At 46.2% G+C, this 17,641-nt stretch overlaps 1 protein-coding gene across 1 annotated transcript in view; it reads right to left on the minus strand.

Annotated features, from left to right (window-relative positions):
* The window catches only part of LOC135545785 (testican-1-like), a 397,903-nt gene extending 385,285 nt beyond the window's left edge, over positions 1–12,618 (minus strand). Inside the window, exons 1-2 of the mRNA XM_064973666.1 lie at positions 12,441–12,618; positions 11,680–11,850 (exon numbers count right to left, since the gene is read on the minus strand). Coding sequence (XP_064829738.1) covers positions 11,680–11,847 — 168 coding nt within the window. The 5' untranslated portion in view covers positions 11,848–11,850; positions 12,441–12,618. The remainder of the gene's footprint in view (positions 1–11,679; positions 11,851–12,440) is intronic.
* Between the last annotated feature and the right edge of the window lie 5,023 nt (positions 12,619–17,641).

A 17,641-nucleotide genomic window follows, 5' to 3' on the forward strand; every position in this document is an offset into this window, starting at 1 on the left:
CCTTTCTCTTGATTTCTCTCTCTGCTGGTCTTTTTAGGTTACCTTCTCTGTCTCTCATTCCTCAGCTGTTCTACATCTGCCCTAACTAGCTCTTTCACTCTTCACACCTGTTCTCTCTTCCCCCTCTGATTAGGTCTCTATTTCTTTCTCTGTTCCTGCTACTTTCAGTGTCTGATTCTTGTTTGTGTTTTTTGATGCCAGAAGCAAGCTGTCGTCTCGTTTGCTTCCACCTTGTCCTGTCCTGTCGGAGTCTGCCTGGCTGAAGCATCCTGCACTATACTAACGTTCTTTTTGTTCCCCTGACAACGTTGGAAGAGGATTTATGCCATTCCTGTATTTTCATTAAAGAACTCTGTTTTCTGTTAAAACCGCTTTTGGGTCTTCACTCAAGTTCATAACAGAAGAATCAGACCAAGAATGGACCCAGCGGCTCCGGACCCTTTTCACTCCGCCGTCGAGATCCAGGGAGCGATGCTAGGCAGACATGAGGAGGAATTGTCTGCTGCTCAACATGCCGTTGAGACCCTGGCCGTCCAAGTCTCCGACCTCACAAGACAGGTTCACCAACTCCACCTCGATCCACCGCCCACTTCCAGGGTTTCCGAGTCTCCGGAGCCCAGGATCAACAACCCGCCGTGTTACTCTGGGGAGCCCACTGAGTGCCGCTCATTCCTCACTCAGTGTGATGTGGTGTTCTCTCTCCAGCCCAACACCTACTCCAGGAGCGCAGTCCGCATCGCCTACGTCATTTCTCTCCCCTTACCGGACGGGCGCGTGAGTGGGGCACGGCAGTCTGGGAGGCGAGGGCTGAGTGTATTAACCAGTATCAGAACTTTAAGGAGGAGATGATACGGGTTTTTGACCGTTCTGTTTTTGGCGAGGAGGCTTCCAGGGCCCTGTCTTCCCTATGTCAGGGGAATAGATCCATAACGGATTATTCTATTGAGTTTCGCACTCTCGCTGCCTCTAGTGACTGGAACGAGCCGGCTTTGCTCGCTCGTTTTCTGGAGGGTCTCCACGTCGAGGTTAAGGATGAGATCCTCTCCCGGGAGGTTCCTTCCAGTCTGGACTCCTTAATAGCTCTCGCTATTCGCATAGAGCGACGGTTTGATCTTCGTCGCCGAGCTCGTGGAAAGGAGCTCACGTTCTCCGTTGCTCCCCTCTCCACATCACTGCCACCTGCCGCTTCACTGCCACCCTCCTCCGCCGGCTCGGATGCTGAGCCTATGCAGCTGGGGGGTATTCGCATCTCGGCCAAGGAGAGGAACGGAGAATCACCAATCGCCTCTGTCTCTACTGCGGCTCCGCTGGTCATTTTGTCACCTCATGTCCAGTAAAAGCCAGAGCTCATCAGTAAGAGGAGGGCTACTGGTGAGCGCAACTACTCAGGCCTCTCCTTCTGGATCACGCACTACCTTTCCGGTCCATCTCCGCTGGCCCGGTTCATCTGCTTCCTGCAGTGCCTTGATAGACTCTGGGGCGGAGGGCTGTTTTATGGACGAGACCTGGGCTCGGGAACATGATATTCCTCTCAGACAGTTAGGGAGCCCAGGGCCTTGTTCGCTTTTAGATGGTAGTTCTCTCCCCAAGATTCAGCGTGAGACGCTGCCTTTAACCCTCACTGTCTCTGGTAATCATAGCGAAACCATTTCTTTTTTAATTTTTCGTTCACCTTTTACACCTGTTGTTTTGGGTCATCCCTGGCTAGTGCGCCATAACCCTTCTATTAATTGGTCTAGTAATACTATCCTATCCTGGAATGTTTCTTGTCATGTAACCTGTTTAATGTCTGCTATCCCTCCTGTTTCCTCTGTCTCTTCTTCACAGGAGGAGCCTGGCGATTTGACAGGGGTGCCGGAGGAGTATCACGATCTGCGCACGGTGTTCAGTCGTTCAAGGCCACTTCTCTCCCTCCACACCGGTCGTATGACTGTAGTATTGATCTCCTTCCGGGAACTACTCCCCCCGGGGTAGATTATATTCTCTGTCGGCTCCCGAACGTAAGGCTCTCGAGGATTATTTGTCGGTTTCGCTCGACGCCGGTACCATAGTCTCCTCCTCCTCCCCCCGCCGGAGCGGGGATTTTTTTTGTTCAGAAGAAGGACGGGTCCCTGCGCCCATGCGTGGATTATCGAGGGCTGAATGACATAACAGTTAAGAATCGTTATCCGCTTCCTCTTATGTCTTCAGCCTTCGAGATCCTGCAGGGAGCCAGGTTTTTCACCAAATTGGACCTTCGTAACGCCTACCATCTCGTGCGCATCAGGGAGGGGACGAGTGGAAGACGGCGTTTAACACTCCGTTAGGGCACTTTGAATACCGGGTTCTTCCTTTCGGCCTCGTTAACGCTCCAGCTGTCTTTCAGGCACTAGTTAACGACGTCCTGAGAGACATGCTGAACATTTTTGTTTTCGTTTACATGGACGATATCCTGATTTTTTTCACCGTCTCTCTCGATTCATGTTCAGCACGTGCGACGCGTCCTCCAGCGCCTTTTGGAGAACTGTCTTTATGTGAAGGCTGAGAAGTGCACTTTTCATGCCACCTCTGTCCCTTTTCTCGGTTCCGTTATTTCCGCTGAGGGCATTAAGATGGATCCCGCTAAGGTCCAGGCTGTCATTGATTGGCCCGTTCCTAAGTCACGCGTCGAGCTGCAGCGCTTTCTGGGCTTCGCTAATTTCTACCGTCGTTTCATCCGTAATTTCGGTCAGGTGGCAGCTCCTCTCACAGCCCTTACTTCTGTTAAGACGTGCTTTAAGTGGTCCGTTTCCGCCCAGGGAGCTTTTGATCTTCTTAAGAATCGTTTTACATCCGCACCTATTCTTGTTACACCTGACATCTCTAGACAGTTTGTTGTTGAGGTTGACGCGTCAGAGGTGGGCGTGGGAGCCATTCTTTCTCAGCGCTCTCTCTCTGACGGCAAGGTCCATCCTTGCGCGTTTTTCTCTCATCGCTTATCGCCGTCAGAACGTAACTATGATGTTGGTAATCGCGAACTGCTCGCCATCCGCTTAGCCCTAGGCGAATGGCGACAGTGGTTGGAGGGCGACCGTTCCTTTTGTCGTTTGGACTGACCATAGGAACCTTGAGTACATCCGTTCAGCCAAACGACTTAATGCGCGTCAGGCTCGTTGGGCTCTGTTTTTCGCTCGTTTCGAGTTTGTTATTTCTTATCGTCCGGGCTCAAAAAACACCAAACCTGATGCTTTATCTCGTCTCTTCAGTTCTTCTGAGGTCTCCACCGACCCGATGGGATTCTCCCTGAGGGGCGTGTTGTCGGGTTGACTGTCTGGGGAATTGAGAGGCAGGTAAAGCAAGCACTCGCTCACACTCCGTCGCCGCGAGCTTGTCCTAGGAACCTTCTGTTCGTTCCCGTTCCTACTCGTCCGGCCGTTCTTCAGTGGGCCCACTCTGCCAAGTTAGCCGGCCACCCCGGCGTTCGGAGTACGCTCGCTTCCATTCGCCAGCGTTTCTGGTGGCCCACTCGGGAACGTGACGCGCGTCGATTTGTCGCCGCTTGTTCGGTCTGCGCGCAGACTAAATCTGGGAACTCTCCTCCTGCCGGCCGTCTCAGACCGCTTCCCATTCCTCTCGACCGTGGTCTCACATCGCTTTAGATTTTATCACCGGACTGCCTTCATCAGCGGGGAAGACAGTTATTCTTACGGTTGTCGATAGATTCTCTAAGGCGGCTCATTTCATTCCTCTCGATAAGCTCCCTTCTGCTAAGGAGACGGCTCAGATCATTATCGAGAATGTTTTCCGAATTCATGGCCTTCCGTCTGACGTCGTTTCCGACAGAGGTCCGCAGTTCACGTCTCAATTTTGGAGGGAGTTTTGCCGTTTGATTGGGGCTTCCGTCAGTCTCTCGTCCGGCTTTCATCCCCAGTCTAACGGTCAAGCCGAACGGGCCAATCAGACTGTTGGTCGCATTTTACGCAGTCTTTCTTTTCGTAACCCTGCGTCTTGGTCAGAACAGCTCCCCTGGGCAGAGTCGCCCACAACTCGCTTCCCTCGTCTGCTACCGGTCTATCCCCTTTTCAGTGTAGCCTCGGGTACCAGCCTCCGCTGTTCTCATCTCAGCTCGCCGAGTCCTGCGTCCCCTCCGCTCAGGCTTTTGTCCAGCGTTGCGAGCGCACCTGGAAGGGGTCAGGTCGGCACTTTGCCGTAATAGGGCGCAGACTGTGAGGGCCGCTAATAAGCGTAGGACCAAGAGTCCTAGATATTGTTGCGGTCAGAGAGTATGGCTCTCCACTCTGAACCTTCCCCTTAAGACAGCTTCTCGCAAGTTGGCCCCGCGGTTCATTGGTCCGTTCCGTATTTCCCAGGTCATTAATCCTGTCGCAGTGCGACTTCTTCTCCAGCTATCTTCGTCGCGTTCACCCGGTCTTCCATGTCTCCTGTGTTAAGCCCGTTCTTCGCGCCCCCGCTCGTCCCTCCCCCCATCCTTGTCGAGGGCGCACCCATCTACAGGGTTCGTAAGATTTTGGACATGCGCCCTCGGGGCCGTGGTCATCAGTACCTAGTGGATTGGGAGGGTACGGTCCTGAGGAGAGGAGTTGGGTTCCCTCTCGGGACGTGCTGGACCGTTCGCTGATCGATGATTTCCTCCGTTGCCGCCAGGTTTCCTCCTCGAGTGCGCCAGGAGGCGCTCGGTGAGTGGGGGGGGGTACTGTCATGTCTTGTTATGTCTGTTCCTGTCCTTTCTCTTGATTCTCTCTCTCTGCTGGTCTTTTTAGGTTACCTTCTCTGTCTCTCATTCCTCAGCTGTTCTACATCTGCCCTAACTAGCTCTTTCACTCTTCACACCTGTTCTCTCTTCCCCTCTGATTAGGTCTCTATTTCTTTCTCTGTTCCTGCTACTTTCAGTGTCTGATTCTTGTTTGTGTTTTTTGATGCCAGAAGCAAGCTGTCGTCTCGTTTGCTTCCACCTTGTCCTGTCCTGTCGGAGTCTGCCTGGCTGAAGCATCCTGCACTATACTAACGTTCTTTTTGTTTTAATCTGTATAATGGCTTAGTAGCCTGCTGATGAACCGCTTGGATTTAGGTATTATTTTGGGATAATGGAGGCTTTAAAAGAGTGGCTTAATGCCTTAATATTTCCTAGTTTTAACCCTACAAACTCATATTCATTATATAAATATGCCCATATAACTTGAACTGGTTTTCCAAATTAAATGATTCGTCGCTCCATTTTTCAGGGATATGTACATCGAGCACATGGACTTCATCAGCTGACCATTTCATTGGGAGACCACATGGCAATTTAAAGCTTGTATCTCTCAGAGACCCAATCTATGGGATGTTAGTCCAGACAAACTGGAGATATTGTCCTGGTCCTCTGATAGGACTGGAGAGAAAACATGTAGCATCAGCCTACACTGATACTTTTGTCTCTCATCCCTTCATTTTTCACCCCTTAATGACATCATGAGATCTAAATATATATAGTAATTAACACATGATAGTAATGGTTCTTTCAGTGATTCAATAAAAAGTTTGATATACAATACCAGTCAAAAGTTTGAACACACCTACTCATTCAAGGGTTTTTCTTTATATTTATTATTTTCTACATTGTATAAAAATAGTGAAGACATCAAAACTATGAAATAACACATATGGAAACATGTAGTAAGCAAAAATAAGTGTTAAACAAATCAATATATATTTGAGATTCTTCTAAGTAGCCACCCTTTGCCTTGATGACAGCTTTGCACACTCTTGGCATTCTCTCAACCAGCTTCATCTGGAATGCTTTTCCAACAGTCTTCAAGGAGTTCCCACATATGCCAAGCATTTGTTGGCTGTGTTTCCTTCCTCTACATTCCAACTCATCCCAAACCATCTCAATGGTGATTGCGGAGGCCAGGTCATCTGATGCAGCACTCCACTACTCTCCTTCTTCGTCAAATATCCCTTACACAGCCTGGAGGTGTGTTGGGTCATTGTCCTGTTGAAAAACAAATGATAGTCCCACTAAGCGCTAACCAGATGGGATGTCGTATCGCCTCAGAAAGCTGTGGCAGCCATGCTGGTTAAGTGTGCCTTGAATTCTAAATAGATCAGTGACAATGTCACCAGCAAAGCACCCCCATACCCTCACACCTCCTCCTCCATGCTTCATAGTGGGAAATACACATACGGAGATCATCCATTCATTTTTGGAACCAAAAATCAAACATTTTGACCAAAGGACAGATTTCCACCAGTCTGTCCATTGCTCGTGTTCCTTGGCCCAAGCAAGGTTTCCTCTTCTTAATGATGTCCTTTAGTAGGTTTCCTTGCAGCAATTTGATTATGAAGGCCAGATTCACATAGCCTCCTCTGAACAGTTGATGTTGAGAGGTGTCTGTTACTTGAACTCTCTGAAGCATTAATTTGGGCTGCAATTTTTCTGAGGCTGGTAACTCTAATGAACGTATCCTCTGCAGCAGAGGTAACTCTGGGTCTTTCTTTCCTGTGGCGGTCCTCATGAGAGCCAGTTTCATCATATCGCTTGATGGGTTTTGCGACTGCACTTGAAGAACCTTTCAAAGTTCTTGAAATTTTCCCGGATTAACTGACCTTCATGTCTTAAATGAATGATGGACTGTTGAGCTGTTCTCCATAATATGGACTTGGTCTTTTACCAAATAGGACTATCTTCTGTATATCCCCCCTACCTTGTCACAATACAACTGATTGGCTCAAACGCATTAAGAAGGAAATACATTACACAAATGAACTTTTAACAAGGCACACCTGTTAATTAAAATGCATTCCAGGTGACTACCTCATGAAGCTGGTTGAGAGAATGCCAAGAGTGTGCAAAGCTGTCATCAAGGAAAAGGGAGGCTAATTTGAAGAATCTCAAATATAAAAATATATTTTGATTTGTTATTTCATCATTTTGATGTCTTCACTATTATACTACAAGTAAAAATAAATAAAAATCCTGGAATGAGTAGGTGTGACTTTTGACTGGTACTGTATCTCTATTGGAATGCCATCGAGGCCACAGGTTTTCACCGTCTGAAAGGAATCAATTGCAACCATAGTTCGTCCTGTGTATTTAGGCCTTCACAAGATGTATTTTGTGTCGCAGATAGGTTTTAAGTCTTTTCTCCTTTTACCGGTTTGGTTTTTGGAATGAAATTTGAATTGGTTGGCCTCTAAAGGCACATTTAAAGGCACCCCATATGATAAGTGGGTCCCTCCACCGACCCAACAATGTCGGAGTACAAAAATTGGTTAACCACCTAACTGAGGAACTAAATGTAACCTTCCGTAATACCCTAGATGCAGTCACACCCCTAAAAACAAAAACAAATTGAACACTAGCTCCCTGGTATACAGAAAATACCCGCGGCCTGAAGCAAATGACGCTCCAATTCTTCCAACAAGCTTGGAAAGATCGAAGAGTCCTCACTGCTGCTCGATCATCCTATTTTTCCAACCTAATTGAAGAGAAAAATAACAATCCAACATTTATTTTTGATACTGTTGCAAAGCTTCAAAAAAGCAGCATTCCCCAAGAGGATGGCATTCACTCCATAAACACAGACATCCTCATAGATATCATCCTAACCAACCTGCCCTCCAAATACACCTCTGCTGTCTTCAACCAGGATTTCAGAGATCACTGCCTCAATGATTATGTCCGTAATGGGTCTGTGGTCAAACGACCACCCTCATCACTGTCAAACGCTCACTGAAACACTTCAGCGAACAGGCCTCTCTATTCGACCTGGCCCGGGTATCCTGGAAGGATATTGACCTCATTAGTCAGTAGAAGATGCCTGGTTATTCTTTAAAAGTGATTTCCTCACTATCTTAAATAAGCGTGCACCATTTAAAAAATGTAGGACCAAGAACAGATATAGCCCTTGGTTCACTCCAGACTTGACTGCCCTTGACCAGCACAAAAACATCATGTGGCATACTGCATTAGCATCAAATATCCCCCACGGTAAGCAACTTTTCAGGGAAGTTAGGAACCAATATACACAAACAGTTAGGAAAACAAAGGATTGATTTTTCAAACAGAAATTTGCATCCTGCAGCACAAACTCCAAAAGGTTTTGGGACACTGTAAAGTCTATGGACATATCTCCTCCCAGCTGCCCACTGCACTGAGGCTAGGAAACACTGTCAACACTGATAAATCCACAATAATCGAGAATTTCAATAAGCATTTTTTCTACAGCTGGCCATACTTTCCACCTGGCCACCCCTACCCTGGTCAACAGCCCTGCGCTCCCCATAGCAACATGCCCAAGCCTCCCCCATTTCTCCTTCACCCAAATCCAGATAGCTGATGTTCTGAAAGAGCTGCAAAATCTGGACCCATACAAATCAGCAGGGCTAGACAATCTGGTCCCTCTACTTCTAAAACGATCAGTCGAAATTGTTGCAACCCCTATTACTAGCCTGTTCAACCTCTCTTTCATAATGTCTGAGATCCCCAAAGATTGGAAAGCTGCCGCGGTCTTCCCCCTCTTCAAAAGGGGGAGACACTAGACCCAAACTGCTATATCTATCCTACCCTACCTTTCCAAGGTCTTCAAAAGCCAAGTTAACAAACAGATCACTGACCATTTCGAATCCTACCACACCTTCTCCGCTATGCAATCTGGTTTCCGAGCTGGTCATGGGTGCACCTCAAGGTCCTAAACGATATCACAATTCTCTCTCTCTCCCTCTCATCCCAGAGGACCTTAGACCTAGGACCATGCCTCAGGACTACCTGGCCTGATGACTCCTTGCCGTCCCCAGTCCACCTGGTCGTGCTGCTGCTCCAGTTTCAACTGTTCTGCCTGCGGCTATGGAACCCTGACCTGTTCACCGGACATGCTACCTTGTCCCAGACCTGCTGTTTTCAACTCTCTAGAGACAGCAGGAGCAGTAGAGATACTCTGAATGATCGGCTATGAAAAGCCAACTGATATTTACTCCTGAGGTGTTGACCTGTTGCACCCTCCACAACCACTGTGATTATTATTTGACCCCGCTGGTCATCTATGAACGTTTGAACATCTTGGCCATGTACTGTTATAATCTCCACCCATGAAAGCCAGAAGAGGACAGGCCACCCCTTAGGGCCTGGTTCCTCTCTAGGTTTCTTTCTGGCCACTCCTTTGTAGGGAGTTTTTCCTAGCCACTGTGCTTCTACATCTGCATTGCTTGCTGTTTGGGTTTTAGGCTGGGATTGTGCATAGCACTTTGTGACATCTGCTGATGTAAAAAGGACTTTATAAATACATTTGATTGATTGATTGATGGTCTGATCGCATCTGATCGCATCCTCAATAAGAGGATCAAATGAAAAGAATCAATCTGACTAGTTTGATTAAGCCTCCTCCAAGAATATCTTACAAGATCTAGGTTTTTAAGATTCAAAATTTCAGTCAATTCCAACATGTCCATAATATTCGGAATCTCTTTGAGCGCCAGAGGCATCATCAAATATTAAACCAAAATGTCACAGCCTTTACTCCTCTCCACTCCGCCTCATCCCTCCTCCCCTCTCCTCTCCTCTCCTCCCAGACATCAAGCAGCCTCCACCTAATGACTTTCATTTACATGGAAGACCATGGAGAGGGAGCTGCACGCCACAGACACACACACCTCCTCCCTCCCCCCACATACACACAACACAAGGTTTTAAGGGATTTTGCTAACGCTAGCTCGGACTTGGGCTGCGGCTGCTTCACTTAAGGCCGTTTACAGGCCGCTAGATGCTGTGTTTCACTCCACCACTCCAATGAAGAACGATGCAGCGCCAGGGTCAACGCTAGCTCCCACATCACTCCAGTCAAGAAAATGTTTGCTTATGTCAATAACCACTCTCACTGCAGCATGCTCTGTTACACATTATAGTTTGGGTCTGAGTGTATATCAGACAATCTACCACAGGTATGACACAAAAGTACTTGTTTACTGTTCTATTTATGTTGGTAACCAGTTTATAATAACAATAAGCCACCTCTGGGTTTATGGTATATGGCCAATATACCACGGCTAAGGGCTGTATCCAGGCACTCCGTGTGGCATCTTGCCAAAGAACTGCCCTTAGCCATACAGCACACCCTCTTCGAGCCGTATTGCTTAAATATACCACGCCCATTGGGCATTATTGCTTAAATATACCACGCCCATTGGGCCTTATTGCTTAAATATACCACGCCCATTGGGCCTTATTGCTTAAATATAGCACACCCCTGGGGCCTTATTGCTTAAATATACCACGCCCATTGGGCCTTATTGCTTAAATATACCACGCCCATCGGGCCTTATTGCTTAAATATAGCACACCCCTGGGGCCTTATTGCTTAAATATACCACGCCCATTGGGCCTTATTGCTTAAATATAGCACACCCCTGGGGCCTTATTGCTTAAATATACCACGCCCATTGGGCCTTATTGCTTAAATATACCACGCCCATTGGGCCTTATTGCTTAAATATACCACGCCCATTGGGCCTTATTGCTTAAATATACCACGCCCATTGGGCCTTATTGCTTAAATATACCACGCCCATTGGGCCTTATTGCTTAAATATACCACGCCCATTGGGCCTTATTGCTTAAATATACCACGCCCATTGGGCCTTATTGCTTAAATATAGCACACCCCTGGGGCCTTATTGCTTAAATATACCACGCCCATTGGGCCTTATTGCTTAAATATACCACGCCCATTGGGCCTTATTGCTTAAATATACCACGCCCATTGGGCCTTACTGCTTAAATATACCACGCCCATTGGGCCTTATTGCTTAAATATACCACGCCCATTGGGCCTTATTGCTTAAATATACCACGCCCATTGGGCCTTATTGCTTAAATATAGCACATCCCCTTGGGTCTTATTGCTTAAATATAGCACACCCCCTTGGGTCTTATTGCTTAAATATAGCACACCCCCTTGGGTCTTATTGCTTAAATATACCACCCCCCTGGGTCTTATTCCCCCTTGGGTCTTATTGCTTAAATATAGCACATCCCCTTGGGCCTTATTGTTTAAATATAGCACACCCTCTTGGGTCTTATTGCTTGAATATAGCACATCCCCTTGGGCCTTATTGCTTAAATACAGCACATCCTCTTGGGTCTTATTGCTTAAATATAGCACACCCTCTTGGGTCTTATTGCTTAAATATACCACACCAAATTGGGCCTTATTGCTTAAGTAACCAACATGGCAGGGCTAGATGAGACTGCTAATGGTTGCCGTTACCCATTTCTAAATCCCTAATGCATTAGAGGAAACACACAGGAGGCTATGTCTGTGTCCCAACCATCGAGAACACCTTATGGGCTCTGGTCAAATGTAGTGCACTATATAGGGAATAGGGTGGTGCCATTTGAGACTGAACCTAAACCACTGTGTTCCATTGATTACAGAACCCCCAGGATAGATATGGTCCCAGTGGCCTGTGACTGAATAGGGAACATCAGTGGGTCAGTGGTGTGTGTTGAGGGTGAGCAGGCCACACACTTGATTAAGCCGATAAGTACTTAAAGTAAGGGTGTGGCAAGGAAGGGGCTGCCTACACACACACCTGCGTCAGTCAAATCACCCAACCATTACTAGATACTGCAATGGCAGCAGGCCTCGTGGCCAGATAAAACAGTTGCCAAAAAAATACCATTTGAGAGCAAAGTTGCGAAAAACACGGTAATTCTAAACTCACATCTCTGAATTTGTTCCAATATCTGTCCTTGTCGTATTGAGACACCGTGCTCAGCCATTTGTCGTTGTCCAGCGCGTGGCCATTGTTGTTGTTACGGACCACTGTTTCCCCGCGCCTGCCCTCAGCGCGCAGCAAGAGAGCCGCGAGAGGCAGCAGACAGAAAAGCATAGTCTGAAAAAAGAAAGAAAGGGAAAGAGAAAATGAGAGAAAAAGTGACATTGAGCACAAGGGATGGACAACGAGGGATGGAGAGGAGCTTGCTGCCCTAATGCACAGATAGTGGACTAGGCATAATTTCCAACGCAACCTACGCACCTAGAAGTTAATTCACATGCACTTACTATCAGGAAATATTAATTTAATGATGTAAATATCTGCATCAACAATGGAGGAGGACAGGATGTTATTCAACCTATTAGATTGCATCAATTACATTGACTGAGTGCCTCTTATGCAATTGCTGCTCCTCATCTTAAACTGATTATAAATATTTGAAAACATATCGCATTTTCACACTGTGGCAGATGGAGCACGGGAAACGATTAGCTCTAAATGCTCTCTGGAAGATAAACAGGCAATTAACAGCCTTCAACACATTTACTCTCTCCATGGAGCGCGCACCTCTCACATCTCCTCTTACCAAAATAGGAGTGAACCAGAAATACATAGACTACGTATCCTATCTTCCTCTGCCTCTCATCTCTACGTACAAAAATGTCGCCACGGGTCCTAACTCAGACCCACTTCTCCCGTCCACCTACCTCGGATAGCTTGTCCAGCTTCCGGGGGAAACAGGGGCTCAGTTGTGAAGTTTCTGCGGGTGTCAGTTAGACGGTTTAACGGTCCGGTAGAGTAGACTGAGTATCCACGGGACCTCCGGTAGCTCCGAACTCAGCAGTAATACTGACGGCGACCGTGAGCAGCAGGAACGAGCCTCAGAACTTGTCTCTCTCCTCCCCCTCCGTAACCTTTCCGCCCAGACTCCGCCTCTCTGATAACAGTCTCTCTCTCCCCCCTCCCACCCAATCGCTTCCTCACTCACTCTTTCACCCTCCTCTATTCCTCCCTTTCTCCCTCCCTGTTCCCTATCCCCCCTCTTTCCTCTCACTTTCTCTTTGCAGTGCAGTGTCGGTGTGTCAATGATTTACAACGGAGGGAATGGTGCATTCACAATGGAATAAGCGAATGTTTGTTGTTTCAAGGCGAGATTTCCAAGGGATAAAACTACCAATAAGAAGGATATGTTTTTGGTGATGGATTATTTTGTACTTTTATGATTGATAAAGTCCTACACACCTTGTGTAGTTGTTATCCCCAGATAACTCTCTTCTGGTCATCAAAATGTGAGCGGAGTAGGCAGTTTCTTTAGAGAAGTCCTAGTTAAGAACACATTTTTATTTACAATGACCAGAGGAACAGTGGGTTCACTACCTTGTTCAGGGGCAGAACGACTGATTTGTACCTTATCAGCTGGCCCAACGCTCTAAACACTAGGCTACCTGCCACCTATTGTTACTACAAGATTCCATTACTTGAAACGTGAAGACTTTTGTAGAATTAAGCACTCTGAATACATCTGACACTTTACAATAATCTGTATTATCTGCTATTGGTCTATTTCATGTAACCTCGAGTTTATGTAACACCGATTTCAAGATATGGCCTGCGCGAGGAGCTTTCTGACCCACTGCAGACTCGCGAGCGCTTTACTTTCAGCATCGCTGTCCCTTCAGCACCACGCGCAGCGCACGATGTCATGGAGGAAGCACTAAGGAACTAAACTGGGGAACAACAAACCTGTAAAGCCTAGTCCAATATAGCACAGGCCTATAACATAGAATAGCAGCCAAAGGAAAACGGGTCAGAACACTGTGTCTCACGCCTATGGCATGCGGACATGGTCATTATATTATAATATGCAGGGATAATCTCTCCCAACAGACTCCCTCCACATATTCTCTCATCTCTCCGGGCTGAGGCAGGCCGACATGCCCTCCCTCTGAGTGGCTGTCGCTCCGGAGGCTATATATAGCCTATCCGGTGCACGGTGTGACTGCAGACATGCAATGGCAGCGCCACCTGTGCAATGAGGGGAAACGAGGCGGAAGGAGAAGGGTTTCGTGTGGAACAGGCGCTAACCTATAAACTATGGATCCCGATATGGAAGTCTGAAAAAAACGTCAAACTGATACACTGAAGGGTCCAGTCCTGAGGGTGGGTGGATAGCCTATCAATTGGTTAGCTTACTTTGCTTTGTTTAGGTATAATTACAAGCTTGTTTTTTCATAACTGTCAAAGGCTATGGAATTTTATTGACAGTACATGAAGTTGATGCAAAGAGTCAATATTTGCAGTGTTGTTTTCAAGACGTCTGCAATGCATGCTGACAATTAATGGGCCACATCCTGACTGATGGCAGCCCATTCTTGCATAATCAAAGTTTTGCTGCTTCAGTGTCTTTAAATTATGGCTGTTTTTGGTCAGATGTTACTATGGAATACATGACACAGGACTGATAATTCCGGACAATCTTTTTCCGGATGCCCCAAACAATCGGAAAGGGGATTCATCAGAGAAAATGACTTTACCCCAATCCTCAGCAGTCCTATCCCTGTACCTGTTGCAGAATATTAGTCTGTCCCTGATGTTTTTCCTGGAGAAAAGTGGCTTCTTTGCTGCCCTTCTTGACACCAGGCCATCCTCCAAAAGTCTTCGCCTCACTGTGCGTGCAGATGCACTCACACCTGCCTGCTGCCATTCTTGAGCAAGCTCTGTACCCGCAGCTGAATCAACTTTAGGAGACGGTCCTGGCGCTTGCTGGACTTTCTTGGGAGCCCTGAAGCCTTCTTCATAACAATTGAACGTCTCTCCTTGAAGTTCTTGATGATGCGATAAATGGTTGATATAGGTGCAATCTTACTGGCAGCAATATGTGAAGCCCTTTTTGTGCAAAGCAATGATGACGGCACGTGTTTCCTTGCAGGCAACCATGGTTGACAGAGGAAGAACAATGATTCCAAGCACCACCCTCCCTTTGAAGCTTCCAGTTTGTTATTCAAACTCAATCAGCATGACAGAGTGATCTCCAGCCTTGTCCTCGTCAACACTCACACCTGTGTTAACGAGAGAATCACTGACATGAAGTCAGCTAGTCATTTTGTGGCAGGGCTGATATGCAGTGGACATGTTTTGGGGGGGATTCAGTTCATTTGCATGGCAAAGAGGGACTTTGCAATGAATTGCAATTCATCTGATCACTCTTCATAACATTCAGGAGTATATGCAAATTGCCATCATACAAACTGAGGCAGCAGACTTTGTGAAAATTAATATTTGCGTCATTCTCAAAACATTTGGCCACGACTGTAGGCAGGCACATAGACGTGGGAAAAGGGCTGCCCAGGATGCTGCAGCACCCCCTAAAAAATCAGAGTAAATACAATACCAGTCAAAAGTTTGGACACACCTACTCATTCAGGGTTTTTTCATTCTTGTATAAAAATAGTGAAGACATCAAAACTATGAAATAACAAATATTGAATCATATAGTAAACAAAAATGAGTTAAACAAATCCAAATATATTTGAGATTTGAGATTCTTTCACAGTAGCCTTGATGAGAGCTCTGCACTCTCTTGACATTCTCTCAACCAGCTTCATGAGGTAGTCACCTGGAATGCATTTCAATTAACAGGTGTGCCTTGTTAAAAGTTAATTTGTGTAATTTATTTTCTTCTTAATGCGTTTGAGCCAGTCAGTTGTGTTGTGACAAGGTAGGGGTGGTATACAGAAGATAGCCCTATTTGGAAAAAGACCAAGTCCATATTATGGCAAGAACAGCTCAAATAAGCAAAGAGAAACAACTGTCCATCATTACTTTCATTTAAGACATGAAGGTCAGTCATTCCGGAAAATGTGTGCAGTCGTAAAAACAAGCGTTATGTTGTAACTGGCTCTCATGAGGACCGCCACACAAAAGGAAGACCCAGATTTACCTCTGCTGCAGAGGATAAGTTCATTAGAGTTACCAGCCAACAGGCATATCTCACCATCAACTGTTCAGAGGAGACTGCTTGAATCAGGCCTTCATTGTCAAATTGCTACAAAGAAAAAACTATGAAACAAAATTTTACTTTTTGACTGTCACACCATCTTTTGATTGGTTTAAACTACATATTATGACCCCATCACTGAAAGGTTAGACTCTCAGGAACACGTATGTGTCTTCTGTTTCTCTTTACAAAACCCAATAAGCCTCATTAGAACAGAGTGGACAAGACCAGGCACTAAATCAGACTGGGGGGAAAAGAACATCAAGATCAAACAAAATGATTGTCTGATGATCTTCTGAACATCCCAAGACCTTTCTGATGTATTTCAGTCACTTCAAACCGGACTTCCTTCAGATTAAATTAAGGTTAAATAAATTAAACTACTGTCAAAAGTACTGTCAGACTGATTTGTAATAGTCTGTAAAAGAAAAGTAAAAATTGGCCCTTGATTACATTACTTCGTTTAGATGGTGGGGTCTCACATTTTATTTTATATCAAAATGGGTCGCGGGCCAAAAACGTTTGGGAACCCCTGGTATGCACCCTTGTGTTATACTAGGGACATTGTTTTCAGATAGCTCGGGCTGACCGTGTTTGTATTTGTATTTATTATGGATCCCCATGAACTCTTCCTGGGGTCCAGCAGAATTAAGGCAGTTTATTAAAAAAATTACCATTACAATACAATCACAGATTTCACAACACACTGTGTGCCCACAGTGATGACATTGATTAGGCAGAGGCTGTTGATTCTGCTCTGCATAATCAAAATAGTTGCTTTGTGAGGTGTTAAAGCTCACAGTTAGTAATTGTTATCTGAATGCCAGCTGAGAAGTACCAGTGGCCTGGCTTTGGCCCTAAGTGAGTGCAGGTCTGCCGGAGCCATGGCCCAGGGGACACAGGTGCCAGCCCGCATAGATGCCTGCGTAGATGTAAACAAATCCTCTATAGAAACATGCCTATAGGGCCCCAAATAGGCCAGGGCTGGCTCTGACTGCATGTGTGGGTATGGATGTTGGTACGCAGACCTCAGAGCCACTGAGGCCCCTCATGATTGGGTGTCAGGTAGCCAAATAGTTAGAGTGTTGTGCCAGTAGCTGAAAGGTTGCTAGATAAAATCCCTGAGCTGACAAGATTATTTTTTTTAAATGTGTTGTTCTACCCCTGAACGAGGCAGTTAACCCACTGTTCCTAGAATGTCATTGTAAATAAGTATTTATTCTTAAATGACTTGCCTAGTTAAATATATATTAAATGATGACTTCAGACTCTGGTCTAGAGGGTGCGTTGCATGTGTTAACTTCATGTAGGAGAGAGCCAGCCATGACGATACCCACAGACAGACAGGCAGATAGGGAGAGAGAAAGAGACCACAGACAGACAGGCAGATAGGGAGAGAGAAAGAGACCACAGACAGGCAGATAGGGAGAGAGAAAGAGACCACAGACAGACAGGCAGATAGGGAGAGAGAAAGAGACCACAGACAGACAGGCAGATAGGGAGAGAGAAAGAGACCACAGACAGACAGGCAGATAGAAAGAGACCACAGACAGACAGGCAGATAGGGAGAGAGAAAGAGACCACAGACAGACAGGCAGATAGGGAGAGAGAAAGAGAGAAAGAGACCACAGGCAGACAGGCAGATAGGGAGAGAGAAAGAGGCCACAAGCAAACAGGTAAGATAGTAAGAAGTGCCTTTCCAAGCTCATAGTTCACAGATGATCTGTCATAGTGTGACTCAATTTTATACCTTTATTTTAATAGGCAAGTCAGTTAAGAACAAATTCTTATTTACAATGATGGCCTAGGAACAGTGGGTTAACTGCCTGTTAAGGGGCAGAACAACAGATTTGTACCTTGTCAGCTCGGGGGTTTGAACTTGCAACCTTCCAGGTAAGGGCTGTTCTTAAG

Source organism: Oncorhynchus masou, chromosome 9, assembly GCF_036934945.1.
Source record: "Oncorhynchus masou masou isolate Uvic2021 chromosome 9, UVic_Omas_1.1, whole genome shotgun sequence".
Lineage (NCBI taxonomy): Eukaryota > Metazoa > Chordata > Actinopteri > Salmoniformes > Salmonidae > Oncorhynchus > Oncorhynchus masou.